Genomic DNA, 17,033 nt, shown 5'->3' on the forward strand with positions numbered 1-17,033 from the left:
GGTTAATTAGTAAGACCCTGAAGATAGAGCGCAATATTAGTACTTGTGCAGGATGTGCAAATGCAGGGAATTAATGTCCAGAATCACCAAACTGATTAAAGTGAATGTGGATAACATTAAAATATTTAGAAAAGGGCCTGGTGCACTTAAAAAAAAAAAAAGACCTCTATTATTATACCGCTATATAAAAACCAAACACATGTTAATGTATAATTGGAGTAAGTTTTAAGACTTATCTGCTAGGCTGAGCCAAAGATTACACATTCAAAATTCATGCTGAGAATGAGGTTGTGCAGATATTTCAAAGTAGGATCTTTACAGATGACATCAAGGGAAGATACACTCTCTAGTGTGGATAGTAATTATAAAACTGTTTATATATTTTTAGTTTTATTGTTATTTGTTTTATTATTATTATTATAGTGTGTGTATGTGTGTGTGTGTGCGCACGCGCGTGTGCGTGCGTGCTTGCACATGATATGCATGTTAACATGCCATCTGTGGAGGAGAAAAGGACAAATCTGTGGACTTGGCTCTCCCCTTCAAGCTTTACATGATTCTGGAGTAAGACACTGTGGCAAGTGCCTTTACTCTGAGTCATCTTGTGAGTGCCCTGTGTGGTGTTATTTTTAAGAGGAAAATTTGGACACAGAAATACAGCAAAAAGTTAGCATTGTGAAGACAGGCAATGAGTGATGCACCTAACAAGCCAAAAAACAAAACAAACAAAAAAAAAACAAGGTCAGGTAGCAGCGATCATTTAGGAAAAGGCAAGAAATGAATCTTTCCTATAACCCCAGACAGAGCATGGCTTGGTGAATATCCTGACTTTCCAACTTCTAAACTTTGAAAATAACTTATTTCTATTCTTCTAAACCCATTCCACTTGTGATACTTTCTTGTGTCTGCATAGAAAAGTACTATTTCTTCAGAACAGGGGCTGGAGAGAGGCTTAGCAGTATTATTTAGAGTATTGCTGCTTTTGTAGAGAACTGGGTTTGGTTCCCAGCATCCACATGGTAGCTCACAAACATCCGCTATTCTAGTTTCAAAAGATGTGCACCTTCTTCTGACCTCCATAGGCATCAGGCACATATGGGTGCAAGCATAACACTCATACCCATAAAATATCAAAACAAATACATTTTAAAAAGCAAATGCAATTCCAGCACTTTGTCTGTAGAAGCATAAGGTACAGAAGTTCAAGGCCAGCATAAGCTACTTGTTTACAAACAAACAAACAACAAAAGCAGATAAAATTATTACTTTTTTTGAATCAGGTAAAAATGTTTTATCAAAGTATTCCTCATAACGTCATTTAAAGAGGAGGATTTTTTTTAATGCTCTAACAAGAACTGTATTAAAGTATGTGAGCAGCAGTGACATAATAAGGACTTAGGTTCTTTATGTCACCAGATAGTGGCATCTGTCTCCAGACTGGTGCACCCCCCCCAGAAGGTATATACAGGGACAGCACAGGGAATCTGAACAAGCACATAACACTGGACAAAGAAAGGTCATAGTTAAAGTCAAAAACATTTTTTTTAATGATAGGGAAATATTCAAGGTTCACAGTAAGAAATTTTTATGTGCCTAGGTGAAAAAAGTAGCTAAAAAGTATACACACACTCCCAAAATTTTATGCTGGATTAGCTTTGACTTGGGGGTAAAAAGGGTTATCAACACAAATCTAAACCTGTTTTTCTTTGATTTTTCTATATGATTTACAAAAGTTTCCTAAAAGAATTACTCCAGAGAATCAGCAACCTTAAGCCATACATTTAGATATTCTAAGATTAAAATTTATTCTTTTTTACTTCATTTATTTACATGTGTATGTGTAAGCATGCACACAAATATGCCTTGTATAAGGACATTAGGGGCCAACTCAAGTGATTAAGTTCTCTCCTTCTACCATGGAGGTCCTGGAGATCCAACTCAGGTCATCAGGTTTGGCAGCAAGCACCTTAATCCACTTTAAAATGTTTGCAGGAGACTGATGAGCTGACCTAGCAGGTTACAGTGCTTGCCACCAAGCCTGATAACCTAAGTTTGGTCTCTAGAGCCCCAAACCACAAACTATTTTATAAAAGTTGCTTTGCAAGAATGTAAGCACCATGAAAGTAGGATTTTTGTTCACTGGTAAATCCTACTAGAAACCACTGTGGGTACAGAGTAAGCACCCACTATTTGTTGAAGGGTTTGCTTCCTTGTATAATTTCCCTCAAGTAAAATTCAAAATGAACAGAAGACTTTTTTTTTTCCCCCTAAAATGACTTTTCAAGTCAGTGTTTAATGTCACTATCAAGGTAATTATCAGTCATCTGCAAACAGAAGACAAGAAAATAAGATTTCTACCTATGTTATGTCTAAGTTTTTGATATTTGGTAAATACTTTAATTAAAAATTTTTCATCAATGGACAGTGGTGGTGCACACCTTTAATCCCAGCATTCGGGAGGCAGAGCCAGGCAGATCTCTGTGAGTTGGAGGCCAGCCTGGTCTACAGAGCGAGATCCAGGAAAGGCGCAAAGCTACACAGAGAAACCCTGTCTCGAAAAACCAAAAAAAATTTTTTCATCAAGTAAGAGAAGCTTAGCAATAAGAGAATATGTCTAATCAAATAAGCAAAATGAAGAAGCAGCTCTCATGTCTTTCTCAAAATTAAATAAACAAGAGAGTCTGTAGTTGTATCATATGGTTTTTATTTTTCTCATATTGGCCCAGATCCCATTTTTCCTAATCATATGTCAACTGAACATTACATTCTACTATTTTCTGAGCTACACTAGTACCATCAGGCTCTTAAACTATTATACCGAGTAAGTGAAACCATTTATTTTGACATAGTTAAAGCACTGTTGAAAGAATGAGAAGGAGTGGGAGAAAAAGGATAATGGTAGCTTTTAAACGGGTCAGAAAACACCAGAAATGCATCCCTTACCTTATTAGCACGTATCTGTTTATAAATATCAGTTTGCTGACGAATTCGATATTCCAAGTCGGAAACATGGGCCTGAAGCCAGTTCCAGCGGCTGACAATAGCTGCTCGGTCTGCAGCCCATCTCCATTCAGATCTGCGTTTCCTACAAGAGAATAAACGGAGTGAAACCCAAGAGCAGCACCAACATCTATACCAAATAGAGAGAGGAACAGAGTGGGCAGGTTCTTATGCAGACTATGATGTAAAGACAGACACAGAAAAAACACACAATCCACGGTAGTCTTGGGGTAAAGCCCTTCATTAAATTTCCTTCCAAAGTTAACTTAAGTAGAGGTGCAACTAAGTAGAGGTGCTTATTGTACTCCAATAGTGTAGATAATGTTTTTCTGGAATTGCTTTAGATTCTCATGAAATAAAAGACATTTTGTTACTATTTTATCCATCCATCCATCCTTGTTTATTCTGAAGCAGGGTTTCACTATTTAGCTCTGGCTAGCCACTCGAGTGCTGAGATTAAAGAGGTGCACCATCACCACCCGGCTTTTTTTGTTTGTTTTTTTGTTATTTTTTTTTTAAATCCAAGAAGCATTAAGAATTATTACAAATACAGAAATTCAAAGTTTCTGAGTAAAGATCAACATAAAAAACTTCACAGCAGAGAAGAAAGCTTCACTTACCTAGCAACTAACACTAATAAAAGCTAATACTATAGAAATTTTACATATATAAAATCAGAAAGCCATAAATATGCTACATACATTATAGAATATACTCTTTAGTACTGTGATTCTCATATGCAGTCAAGAATTTTTTTTATCTCAATTAAATTTAAAAAGTGATTTACTTGGGTTTTTGTTACTGCTGCTGCTGCTGCTGTTGTTTAGAGGTAGAGTCTCATGTATCTCAAGTTGGTCTTAAACTTGCTATACATCTAAGGATAACCTTGAATTCCTCATCATCCAGCCTCCATCTCCTCAGTGCAAAGTTATAGGTGTGTGCTGTATTTTGGGAGGGTGTGGCATTTGATTTAAAATTTATTTTATGTGTATGGGTGACTTTTTTCTGCATGTATGTTTACTCATAGTGTGCATGCCTTGTACTCATGAAGGCCAACAGAGGGAGTCGGATCCCTTGGAGTTAAGAGTTGTGAGCCACTATTTGAGAGCTGGGAATCAAACCTAAGTCCTCTTAAGAGTAGTCAGTGCTCTTAACCACAGCGCCACCTCTCTAAGGCCTCTAATACAGTTCTAATTGGAAGCAGAGAACAGAAATTCAGAAAAAAAAAGTATGATAGAAATTAGAATGACCAGGCTTCACAGATTTATTATAAAGTAATAATAATTATGGCAGGATAAGATGAACAGAAGACCAAAAGAACACAATGCAGACTCTCAAAATTTATAACTGGATACATGAAATGTCATCTCTTTACATGGACAAAATTAAAATCACTTTTTGTTGTGACTTGCTGCTATGACGCTGGCTTAGCCAATTTTAAAATAAAAATGAATATTTTGAGACTTAGAGCGGGGAAGAATTTTCAAATAAGACATGGAAACAATCAAAATTTCAGCATACAACAAAAATTTAGTGAACAAAGTTAAAGGACAAATACTTGTTAGTACAGAATGTCTAAATCAAGCATACTAAAGAGTCAGTATCATGCTGGACACAGCAGCACACACCTGTAATCCCCATCCTCATGAAGCTGAGAGACAGGAGGGACTACTACAAGACTGAGGGCAGCCTAGGCTGCAGAGTGAAATCCTGTCTCTAAAACACAAGAACAATATTTTTAAAAGGACTAAAGATAAGAACATAACAGGAGCCCAAGATATAGTTTAAGACAACTTTTAAAGAAATATTAATTCACTAAGGAAAATTTAAATCTACAAACATATAAAGTCTTTCAAAACAGACTGGAAAAAGTCCCATAGAAGCAGGAGTTGTTAAGATAAGAAAAACAAAACCTGTTTTATATTGCAGGTAAATGTTAAAACTGGTACAACCAGTCTTCAAAGAATTTGGCTAAGTTAAAAAATGCATGTCCAATCACAGAGAAATTATGCTTCTGAGAATATATTTTTACGTGTGCACAAGAAGCAAATGCATAACATAATCTACTTCTGCTAATGAAGGCAAATAAATTGGTTTATTCCTTAAAAGATTTTCCTATAGTAATACAAATAAAACCAGATCTCTGTGTATCAACATGACTAATTCTCAAGACAATGCTAAGGGAAAAATTCACATCAAAGCAAGAATTAAGTGTAAATGCTATTGCAGGTACACACAAATATTAAAGAAACTCAATGTACTACTGCTTAGCAATTACAGTATAAACCAATACCTTATTTCAACAATACAGAAAGGGAAAACATGGGGGAAACATACACACACAAAGACTGTTACTATTACAGGTCAATAAAAATATGTATATTGTATACTGGAGATGACATGTGACAGATTCAGGGTCACAGCTAGTCATAGTTGGTGGACTAAGAATTCAGGCAGTCTCTGACAATGATCCTGAACTCAGCTCATGAACCTCTAAGTCTTCTCAGGAAACTGTTTCAGAACACCAATCACTTAAACTGTTATCTCTGAGTTTAGGCATTTTAACAACAGCAGCAGCAATATATAATCAAGTGAGTTAGGGGGGGGAAAAGCAACACTTTAAAAGTCTGTTTGAGGGGGAAGAGGGGTTGGTACGTAAAATGAAAAAAAAATTAAATAAAAATAAATAAATAGCCAAAAAAATCTGTTTGAAAAGATACTGAAAGAATAACACATTTCAATATAACCAACTAAAGTTAGTTCTAGTTTATAAACAGTATTACTAGGTTTCTTCGTAGTGACCTGGACTTCTGTTTTAATACTCCTCCCAGATTTAGTAGAGTTAAACACCGCTAATTCTACCAAAACCAACATACAATCTTTGAGGAAAAAGTCATAATAAAAAAAAGCTCTATAATCATTCTAAAACCATATGCTGAAAAGTACTAAATTTCTCTTTGTAAATATAAGACTCAGCTTAATGTTTGGCTAATGTGTCCAAATAAAAAGGATTAGTTTTCATCTTTAAGTTTTTATTCTGAGGTTCCTTTGGTTCGTTAAAATCATCTTGAATGGTACATTCAGTAAAAATACTTTGTTAGAAGGAACACTAAGCAGATTAATCTCTCTTGATGTGAGGACCAGAGTTCTTTTGTTTTTTGTACAAATTATATAGTGGATTCTGAAAGGCATCAGTGATACCATCCACAGAAAAATTACTCAAATTAAAATAAAAAGTGCTAAATTAGGAGGTTCATGAATTTGAAGATAGCCTAGGCTGCCTAATAAAACAGCAAGACATCCTCCAACACATTTTTTACCCCTGAGACAGTATGTAGCCTTGGCTGTCCTGAAACATGCTATGTAGATCAGGCTGGCCTCTAACTCAAAAAAGAATCCACCTTCTTTTGCCACTGGGGTTAAAGTTGAGTACCATTAAATCTAGCAGCAAGACCATTTTAAAACAGAAAGTGCTCAGTGATTTGATTTCTGCTAATACTGAAAAGTGAGAAATTCCTGTATTACCCCTTCCACTCAATTCATTAGGCCACAAATCCAAATATGATTATTGCTATCAAAACTTCACTTTCATACACCCCATCTTCAATGATTGCCAGTACTGCCCAAACCAACAGAGCAAAGGAAACTAACAAACACTATTATCCAAGATAAACTACAGCAAGTTACTGATCTATCTTAAAGTAACAACAAAACCTAGATTCGGAACTATATCACAAACATCTGACGCCAGTGCTGCCAAGCCATCTAATTTTACTCAAGACAGAACAAGGCTGGATGAGAGCTGGAGAGTTGGCTCAGTGGTTAAGAGCACTTGCTGTTGCAAAGGACATGGGTTCAATTCCCATATGGAGGATTCATGTTCACTGCCTCTTCAAGTAGCAGGCTCACATGTGGTATACAGAGGTACAAGCAGGAAAAATACTCATACACTTAAATAAAAATAATGAAAGAAGAGGGTTGGTGGATTTTATTTCTCTTCCTTGAGCTAGAATAAAAAAAAAAATATATACATCTTGCTGGATAGTGGTGGCGCACACCTTTAATCCCAGCACTTGGGAGGCAGAGCCAGGCGGATCTCTGTGAGTTCGAGACCAGCCTGGTCTCCAAAGCGAGTTCCAGGAAAGGCGCAAAGCTAAACAGAGAAACCATGTCTCGAAAAACAAAACAAAACAAAACAAAACAAAAAAGCAACAATAACTATGCCAGAGGGACTTTAGGGTGGTATTTCTGGTGTTTTTTGTTTGTTTGTTTTGTTTTTTTTTTTAAATATCCCATCTACAATCCTGTCTTCAGTTCTTCCCTTATAATCCATCAAAGAAAGGGCCTATTAGGAAACCCAAAGTAAGGGCTGGAAAGATGGCTTAGAGGTTAAGAGCACTGGCTGTTTCTTCCAGAAGTCTGCAAATAGCAGCATACAAACATTTATATGAGATCCAATGCCCTCTTCTGGCACGCAGGCATACACGCAGGCAAAACACTGTATACATAATAAACAACACAGACACAGAACAACAATTAATAAATGGGACCTCTTGAAACTGAGAAGCTTTTGTAGGGCAAAAGACACTGTCAATAAGACAAAAAGACAGCCTACAGAATGGGAGATCTTCACCAACCCCACATCTGACCGAGGACTGATCTCCAAAGTATATAAAGAACTCAAGAAAACAGACATCAAAATACTGAACAATCCAATTAAAAAAAAATGGGCTAAAGAGCTAAACAGAATTCTCAAGAGAAGAATCTCAAATGGCTGAAAGACATTTAAAGAAATGCTCAATGTCCTTAGTCATCAGAGAAATGCAAACCAAAACAATACCACCTTACAACTGTCAGAATAGCTATGATCAAAAACACCAATGACAGTCTATGTTGTAGAGGATGTGGAGCAGAGGGAACACTCCTCCACTGTTGGTGGGAGTGCAAACTTGTACAACCACTGTGGAAATCAGTATGACGGTTTCTCAGAAAATTGGGAATCGATCTACCTCAAGACCCAGCCATACCACTCTTGGGCATATACCCAAGGAATGTGCAATCATACCACAAAGATACATGCTCAACTATGTTCATAGCAGCACTATTTGTAATAGCCAGAACCTGGAAACAACCTAGATGCCCATCAACTGAAAAATGGATTAAGAAAATATGGTACATATACACAATGGAGTACTACTCAGCAGAGAAAAACAATGACAGCATGAAATTTGCAGGCAAATGGATGGAACTAGAAAATATCATCCTGAGTGAGGTAACGCAAACCCAGAAGGACAAACATGGTATGTACTCACTCATAAGTGGATACTAAATATAAAGCAAAGAACAATCAGATTGCGACCCACAGAACCAGGAAGGCTATATAGCAGGGGGGACCCTAGGATGACTGTGGCTTATAAGTTTTGGTTTTACTCAATCACTGGCAAGCCTCAGTGAAACATTTCACTATTAGGGTAAGAATTTGTACTGTATCAAGCTGATGATAGAAATAAATAAATAAAAATGAAAAAATAAACATACTTCAGAGTCTTAAAAAAAAGAAATCCTAAGTAAAATGACTTTATAACAAATTACAGATAACAGAGCTATGCTCAACCAATAACTGGCAGGTAAGTTATTTCAAAGGGTTATGTGCTACTTCCAAGAGTGCAAGAAAGAAAGCCTGAAATCTTCTTCCTGTTTAGATTCATAAAACCAAAAGGAAAAAGTAAGTAAAACTGTGGCTGTCCCAGAGCATACAGAGAACAACACAGTTGCCAGCATCCCAGTAAAAGAGTGACTACGAGATAGATAGGAAGAAGAAACCTCAAAGTTACTAACTCCAGGGGAAGCAAAGATAAATTCAAAAACATTGTGAAATAAAGAGCAGAATTAGAATAGTGTTCAAGCAATGTTTCCACTTTTTATAATCCTAGACCTGTAAACTGACCTTTGGAAATAACAGCAATATCTATCTGCCTCATAGTGATGTTATTCATAAAATGGTGAAATCCTACTATCAATGCAGTATGTATTTAGATAAGAACATGTAATAACTATAACCTGGGTTTCAATTCTTTATCATCAAAGGTACAAAAGAGAAAAAGGTGAAAGAATAAGATGAAAGAAATTTCTAAGAGACAAAAATCATGAAAGAGATTTCTTTTTGAAAGATTTATTTATATTTTATGTGTGTTGGTGTTTTGCCAGTATGCATGTCTGTGTGAGGGTGCCTGGAACTGGAACTACAGACAGTTATGAGTCACCATGTGGGTGCTAGGAAATAAACCCAGGTCCTCTGGAAGAGCAGCCAGTGCTCTTAGGTCATCTCTTCAGCTCTGAAATAGATGTTTTAAAGTTATCTACAAGTCTAACCTTTTGTTGTTGTTGCTTTCAAGACAGGGTTTCTCTGTGTTACAGCTCTGGCTGTCCTGGAACTCACTCTGTAGACCAGGCTGACCTTGAACTCACAGAGATCTGCCTACCTCTGCCTCCTGAGTGCTGGGATTAAAGGCGTGGGCCACCATTGCCAGGCATCAAGTCTGACTTTCTTAAGCCTTGGGCTTTATAATCATTTAAAAGTCCCACCTTAGATGGTAAAACCTAGCTTCAATAACATTAACCACTCCCCTTAAATTTACAAGCTGAGGAAGAACACATGGGTCAAGAGAAAACAACCAACTTGTCTGGTGTAAAATAATCCTCAAGTTTAAAATAAATCCAAGACAGAGAAAAGAAAGCTCTTTTCAAATTTTCCATTAGCTTATTCTCATTTTCCTTTTTACTAGGTTACAGCTTTCTAGAGATGTTTGTAGCAATAAGAAACCTGTTTCATAGGTGCTTTTATACTGCTGACACACCTTTCAACATTTAATTTTTTTTTTTTACCAGATTTCCTCTGATGTTAAAATGAGATGTGTGTATGTTGGTAGATTATTCAGCCAAGAAGTTAACACATTTTCAATTCTCTCACTCATCCCCTACTTCTATTAGCAAATATTTAAACAACTATTATTTAGGAGCAGTGATTTTTGGTGATAAGAATATAAGAACCATGTTTTGTTAAGTCTAGATTTCTAGAGTAGACAGATATTTAGTATAAACTGGAACCTGCATGGGGAATAGGGTGGAGGGGACTATCTTTTAAGGGAAATGCATGCTATGGTCAAGGGGTCTAGAGCTGGGGCGGTGGGGACTTTCTACTCAAATAGACACTGTACACCTCAGCAGGATTGACCACACATAGACATATCATGCATGTTTAGTTTAAACTTTGTGAAGCAATGTAAGTATTCTGCTCATTTTGGCCTCTGTGCACATATGCAACCGAACACCATTTTTGTTTGTTAAATTGAAAAAGTTAAAAAAAAAATTGCCATCTGCTAAGTTTCAGAGAAATGCTGCTATAAACAGCAATTTCTTCTGAAGAACATAACATTTATCAAAAGAAATCTTCACAAAGTTTTATTCCATGACCAAAAATGTTCCCACATCAAAAATCTAACCAAGGATGATCTGAGACAGAAGGTAACTTGTTCTTGCCTACATGAATGTATATATACCCACATGTGTACCTGGTGCCCAGAGAAGCCAGAAGAGGATGTCAAATCCCTTTCTGTAAAAGCAGCCAGTGCTCTTAACTGCAGAACTATCTTTTCCAAGCCTACACTCACGTTTTTAAACTTCTACAGAAAAGATCTCAAAGTTAAGATTCCCATTTACATAGCTCCTGTTATTTGCTTGTACCTAAGTGTTCTTTGACCTCCACAAATGTTAATTTTTTTCTCAAATGACTGTAAGTATTTTAGCTTTTTGGGGGTGGGATAAGGTGAAGGTACTTAAACTGTGTAGCCCAAATTGTACTCAAACTTGTGGCAATTCTCTTGCCTCAGTTTGCCAAGTACTTTGATTACAGGTATAAATGAGCCTGCACTCCCAAGTAGAAGTTATTACAAAGACAAGACAACCATTTTACCAGCAAAGTTCCTAATGACTATGATAAAACAGCAGCTGATTCCTTCAGATCTGAACATGATCTGCAGTTTGAAAACCATTCCTGTTCTGAAAGATTGACTCATTTATTTTTGTCTTATCCACTGAAGAAATATAAATAAGAAACCCTATATGAAGTTTAACTTTAAGCCTGCCAAGTTTGCTAAATGCTAGCTGTTGGTCTCCAACCCAAGTTTTTCATTCAGGAGCACTGAGGCAAGTCGAATAATTTCTATTAGTTTCCTAAACGATGATCCATTTTTTAAATTAATGACTCATTTTACCCAGACAGGGTCAACTACTGGACTCCTTAACAATACCAACAATTTAATTAATGGAGGATGAGAGTAAGGATAGAAAAGCGGATAGATTAAGCAATCAAGTCAAATTCCCATTATTAAGTAGAAAACCACTCCTCTAAACTAAATACAGAAATATTTCTTGCCCACTTTAATAATTCTACATGTTCTCAGGATTTATGTACCCATTTCCAAGGTTGAATTACTCCTTCTACACTTCACATAGACCAGTGGTTCTCAATATTCCTAATGCTGAGACCTTTTAATATAGTTCATGTTGTGGTAAACCCCCAAACTATAAAATTATTTCATTGCTACTTCATAACTGTAATTTTGTTACTATTATGAATTGTAATGCAAACATCTGATATGTGACCCCTAATGGGGTTGCAGGCCCACAGGTAGAGAACTGCTAATGTAGACAATAAGGGCTGTAAAAATGCTGCAAAACAGCCTAAGGGTTTTATTACTTTAATTTCAACAAATGTCTATCACCAGCCTTAATATTCCGATTGGTGTGTGTGTGTGTGTGTGTGTGTGTGTGTGTGTGTGTGTGTGTGTGTGTAAGTAACTGCCCAGGCTGTACTAGAACTAGTCTAGCTTTGTAGACTAGGCTGGCCTCGAATTCAGAGATCCGCCTGCCTCTGCCTCCGGAGTACTGGCATTAATGACATGTGCTCAAGTACCACAACAGTGACAAATAATCAGAACTTCTTATTTCTAAAGGAGAGAAGGAACAATAAAAATGTCCCATGTGTGTGTGACTAAGTCAACTACCAAAGGAAGAAGTCTTAACCAACAAGTCACTCAAACAGCTCTCTCACAGAGCTGTTCACAGTAAAAAAAAAACTCATGAGGCATCCCAACAGGAATAACATGAGAAGCTGGGCTTACAGCTATTGAAAAAAACAATTTTAGAGACCCTATATAAATCTGTTTGAAATAAAAGAATTAAGGTGCTTATTACGTAAGACCCTAGTATTTTCTATTTTGGCAAAAAGCATCATAATTTTTTAAAGTACTTTAATTTAAACCACATAGTTTTACACAACATAGAGTAGCAGTCTACCACAGAGGGTTTTTGTTTGTTTGTTTTCTTTTTGGTTTTTTGAGACAGGGTTTCTCTATGTAACATTCCTGGCCATCCTGGAACTCACTGTAGATCCACCTGCCTCTGCCTCCCAAGTACTGGGATTAAAGGTGTGGATCACCACTGCAAGATTACCACAGAGGTCTTGATGACAGCTCCAGCTATGTTTAAAGGTAATTGTCTTAGGCTTCTCACTACTGTGAGAAATACTTAGAGAAACAGTTTAAATGAGGATGTCCTTTGTCTTGCTCTTTCAGATCTGACCATTGGTAGCTAGCTTCAGTGTTTCTGGGCTTGTAACAAAGCAGTGTGTCCCAGTACAACACTGTGACAGAAAAGAGCTGCTCACTTACTGGCAGCAAGGAAAGAGAAAGGAGAGGAAAGAAAGGGCCAGGACCAAGACTTCCCCAAGGATATGCCCTCTGTATGGCTCTTCCTACAATTTCTATAACACCACTAGCAGTAGAGGAACCTTCAATACATGTGCCTGTGGAAGAAATTATCTCTTCCTGTTCTTCCTCAATATTGGGTAGTGAAGCTAGGACCTCATATCTTAAAGCAACTGTTCTGTCTCAAAGTCCCCATTTTTTTGTTTTGAGAAAGAATCTTGGGAAGTTACCTTGGCAGCCCTTGAATTTGTAATCTCCTGCCAGAGCTTCCAGAGTAACTGGGGTGATAAGCTTGAACCAAGGCAGGGCACAATGCATGTGACATTTCATATCCAAACTCTAAAAAGTGATATATTATATGTCTCACTTCTACGTTTTTGGTTTTGGAGAAGGGATTTTGTTACAAAGTCAACAAAGTTGGCCTCAGTTTTCCTGTCTCTGCCTCTTAAGTCCTGGGCTCATATGGGTATATGGCAATGGCTATGAATATTTCTCATAAAAAAATAAAGATGTGAGAAGCAGTACTTCAAAGAGCAGAGTTGAAGCAAAATAACCAATTAGACTGAGTTCAGAAGGCATGATTATATACAATTCACAACGTTTCCTTCTCCCCCCACCCTTTTTTTTTTTCGAGACAGGGTTTCTCTGTGTAGCTTTGCGCCTTTCCTGGGTCTCATTCTGTAGACTAGGCTGGCCTCGAACTCACAAAGACCCGCCTGCCTCTGCCTCCCAAGTGCTGGGATTAAAGGCGTGCGCCACCACCACCCGGCTCTTTCTCCTTTCTTTAAGTCTATTTCTTCCTTGTTAAAATGAGGGTACTATCCTACTTCAAAGCATTGTTACCCTGACTTAGTATTTAATGTCTCTAGCACAAAGAAAAGCACACTTAACAAAAGTGTGAACATTATCTCTAGATTTTAGATTTGGTGCATGTGTGTGCACACATACACGTGATTGTGGATGACATTGGAGGTCAGAAAGTGTCTGATCCCTTGGAGCTGCAGTTACAGGAAGTTTTGAGTCACCCGATGGGGGTGCTAGGAATCAAATTCCAGTCTCTCTAAAAGGAACAAGAGTTCCTAACTACTGAGCCATCTCTCCAGTCCTTATCTCTACATTTTAGGGCAATAATACAGTTACTGTTTTAATGTATTACATCAACTTTATTACTTGCCTCTCACTATTGGTAGAGACGATGCTCAACGATAGTAACAGTACACAAGGCACTATGTATGTACTCAAATACATTGAATTCTGCTTGAAAATACTAGCAAGATCAAAGATGGAATCACAAAAATTTTTACTAATTTTAGTAATTTCTGTTCCAGAATAATAAACCCCAAGATTTCCTGGCCCCTATATATAAAACCACAAAATACTTTTAGCAAAAAGAACTAAAAACATATAGGGTTGGAGCGATGGCTCAGTGATTAAGAGCACATGTTCTGGCAGAGGACCTGGGTTCAATTCCCATCATCCACATGGCCGTTGAAAATCATTTGGCTCCAGTTCCAAGGGATCCACTACCCTCTTCCGACCTCCAGGGACACCAAACATAGAAGCGGTCTTCATTCAATTAAACACTCATACACATAAAATAAAACATCTTTTAAAAAGTGTGCGTACGTGCATGTGTGTGCACGCGCGCATGTATGTGAGAGTGGGGGGTGGCGGGGGTGGCAGCTGGAGAGATGGCTCAGCAGTTAAGAGGACCTCCAAAGGACCTGAGTTCAATTCCCAGCAGCCATGGTGGCTCATAACCACCTGTAACTATAGCTTTTTTTTTTTGGGGGGGGGGGGGGGAGAGCCAAGTGCCTATGTGAGTAATTGTCATGTATGTGCCGGTACCCATGGAGAACAGAAGAGTTTAGAAGATCCCCTAAGGGATGGAGTTACAAGTGGCTGGAACCTACCAGACACAGCTGCTAGGAACCAACTTTGGAACCTCAGAGAGCAGGAAGCACTCCTTCTGAGCCACTTCTCCAGCCCTGCAAAAAGGACCTTTATCTATCTACTCTGAACATTTTGCCAGTTTTTTGCATACACACAAAACTGAGTATATTTATTTGTAGCCTCATTTCCATTCAGTATGCCAAACATCCTCCATTAATTACAACACATGAACGAAATAACAGAAAGATCTACTAACTACCCTATAAGTTAAATAAGTTATTTATAGATTCTAAAGACCCTGAATTCACATTAAGTCTATGGCTTTCATAAAGCTGAGAGGCAGGAAGCTTAGCTTAGCTTAGCTACAGAGCAAGATACTGACTCCAAAAGATGTATTCTTTTTTAAGATTTTACTTCTATTTTATGCATATGGGTGCTTTGTCTATATGTACATATGTGGACCACATGGGTGCATAGTGCCAGAAGGAAGCCAGAAAATGCACTGGATCCCTGTAACCAGAGTTACAGGCAGATATGAGTTATGTGGGTGCTGGGAACTGAACACCGGTCCTCTGCAAAAGCAGCAAGTGCTCTTCATTGCTGAGTCACCTCTACAGCCCCAACCAAAATAAATTTTAAAAAAGAAGCTTGGGCTAGGCACACCTTTAATCCTAGCACTTGGGAAGAAGAAGCATGGAGGATCTCTGAAATCGAGGCCAGCCTGGTCTACAGAGCAAGTTCCAGGACAGCCAGGGCTACACAGAGAAATCAGGTCTCAAAACAAACAAACAAACAAAAAAACTAAAAAAAGAAAAGAAAAAGAGGCATGGAAGATAGCTCAGTTGGCAAAGTGCTCGCCTTGCAAGCCTGAGAATCTGGGTTCCATCTCTAATCCTCGTGTTCATAAGCATGTAATTCTAGCACTGAGAATAGAGGAAAAGGAGAATCTGACTGCCCAGCCAAGACTGAGAGACCTGTCTCAAAAGGTAGTTTCTAAGGATAAAACTGTCCTGTGGTCTGCACCTTTAGTGCACACTCACACAGGCGCTTGCTCTTTAAAACACAGTAGCTTTGCTGGGTGGTGATGGCATACAACTTTAATCCCAGCACTTAGAAGGCAGAAGAAGGTGGATCTCTTGAGTTTGAGGCCAGCCTGGTCTACAGTGCAAGTTCCAAGACAGCCAGGAACTTTTACTCTGTCTCGAAAAACCAAATACAAAACAAAAATAAACAAACACAGAAACCTTACACTGGATAAATTAACACCTCAACCTAACCTAATGATGAACCTTAATATCACAATAAAAGACATCATTTAACTTTTAGATGCAATTGGCAGGACACAGCTTCATCTACAAAGCACTCTTGCCTCCTTGAAACCAAGGATTAAATCTCTAGAATAAATGATCAGTACACAGAAAGTAAACCGAGCACAGTAATAAGATAGAGACACAAACATTCAGAATGTTGAGAGCGGCATAGAGTAAATGACCTATTGCAATATGGGTGAGCAGTAATAAGGTACTGTTACAGATTTAAAATGAGGTTTAAAGACCTAACAGAAAAGCGTAGTGTGTTTAGGACATTTTTTGGATCCTGATCTAAATAAATCCACTTTCACATATATACAAACGCATATATAAATACATACAACAAAGAACAATAGCAGAACGCTGGCCATTTATTACACTATGTAATGAAATAATTTTAGTACGGAGAGTGTACTTTCAACCAAACGAACTACCATCCCTTAAGAATACAGGGTAGCCGCCTGGCGGTGGTGGCGCACACACTTTTAATCCCAGCGCTTGGGAGGCAGAGGCAGGAAGATCTCTTTGAGTTTGAGGCCAGCCTGGTCTACAAAACAAGTTCCAGGACAGGTTCCTAAGCTACACAGAGAAACCCTGTCTCAAAAAAAAAAAAAAAAAAAAACCAAAAGAAAGAATACAGGCTAGCATATACACAGGCAGAATAAAATAAAATGCATGAAATATGTATTAAAAGCAATACAATACTGCAATGAGGGCTAAAGGAAATAAATGAAACAGACTGTATATTGATAATTATTAACACTCCCTAAAGAGTATCTGAAAGTTTAATTTTCTCTTTTTATATTTGTAAACCTACAAATGTCTATAAAACAAGGTCATATAACTATAATTGGCTGGGGGTTTATTTGTTGTTTTGGTTTTTTGCTTCATTTTAAAGTAGAATACTTCTTTAAAGACGCTAGACCTGAGAGAGAGACAGCGGTGGTGCCCATCTGCAATACAGACACCTGGAAGGCCTAATCGGGACTTACATGGGTTTGAGATCAGTCTGGGCTACATATCAAGTGCTAAGCCAGACAGAGTTACAAACATATGACCTTGT

The 17,033-nt window shown here is 37.7% G+C and overlaps 1 protein-coding gene across 13 annotated transcripts in view; it reads right to left on the minus strand.

Annotated features, from left to right (window-relative positions):
* Positions 1–17,033, minus strand: part of Kansl1 (KAT8 regulatory NSL complex subunit 1) — a 138,293-nt gene that overhangs the window by 41,865 nt on the left and 79,395 nt on the right. For all 13 annotated transcript variants that reach the window (XM_076543509.1, XM_042282941.2, XM_076543506.1 and 10 more), the window contains one exon: positions 2,944–3,085. In XM_076543509.1, coding sequence (XP_076399624.1) covers positions 2,944–3,085 — 142 coding nt within the window. The remainder of the gene's footprint in view (positions 1–2,943; positions 3,086–17,033) is intronic.

The sequence above is a fragment of the Peromyscus maniculatus genome, chromosome 8 (assembly GCF_049852395.1).
Source record: "Peromyscus maniculatus bairdii isolate BWxNUB_F1_BW_parent chromosome 8, HU_Pman_BW_mat_3.1, whole genome shotgun sequence".
Lineage (NCBI taxonomy): Eukaryota > Metazoa > Chordata > Mammalia > Rodentia > Cricetidae > Peromyscus > Peromyscus maniculatus.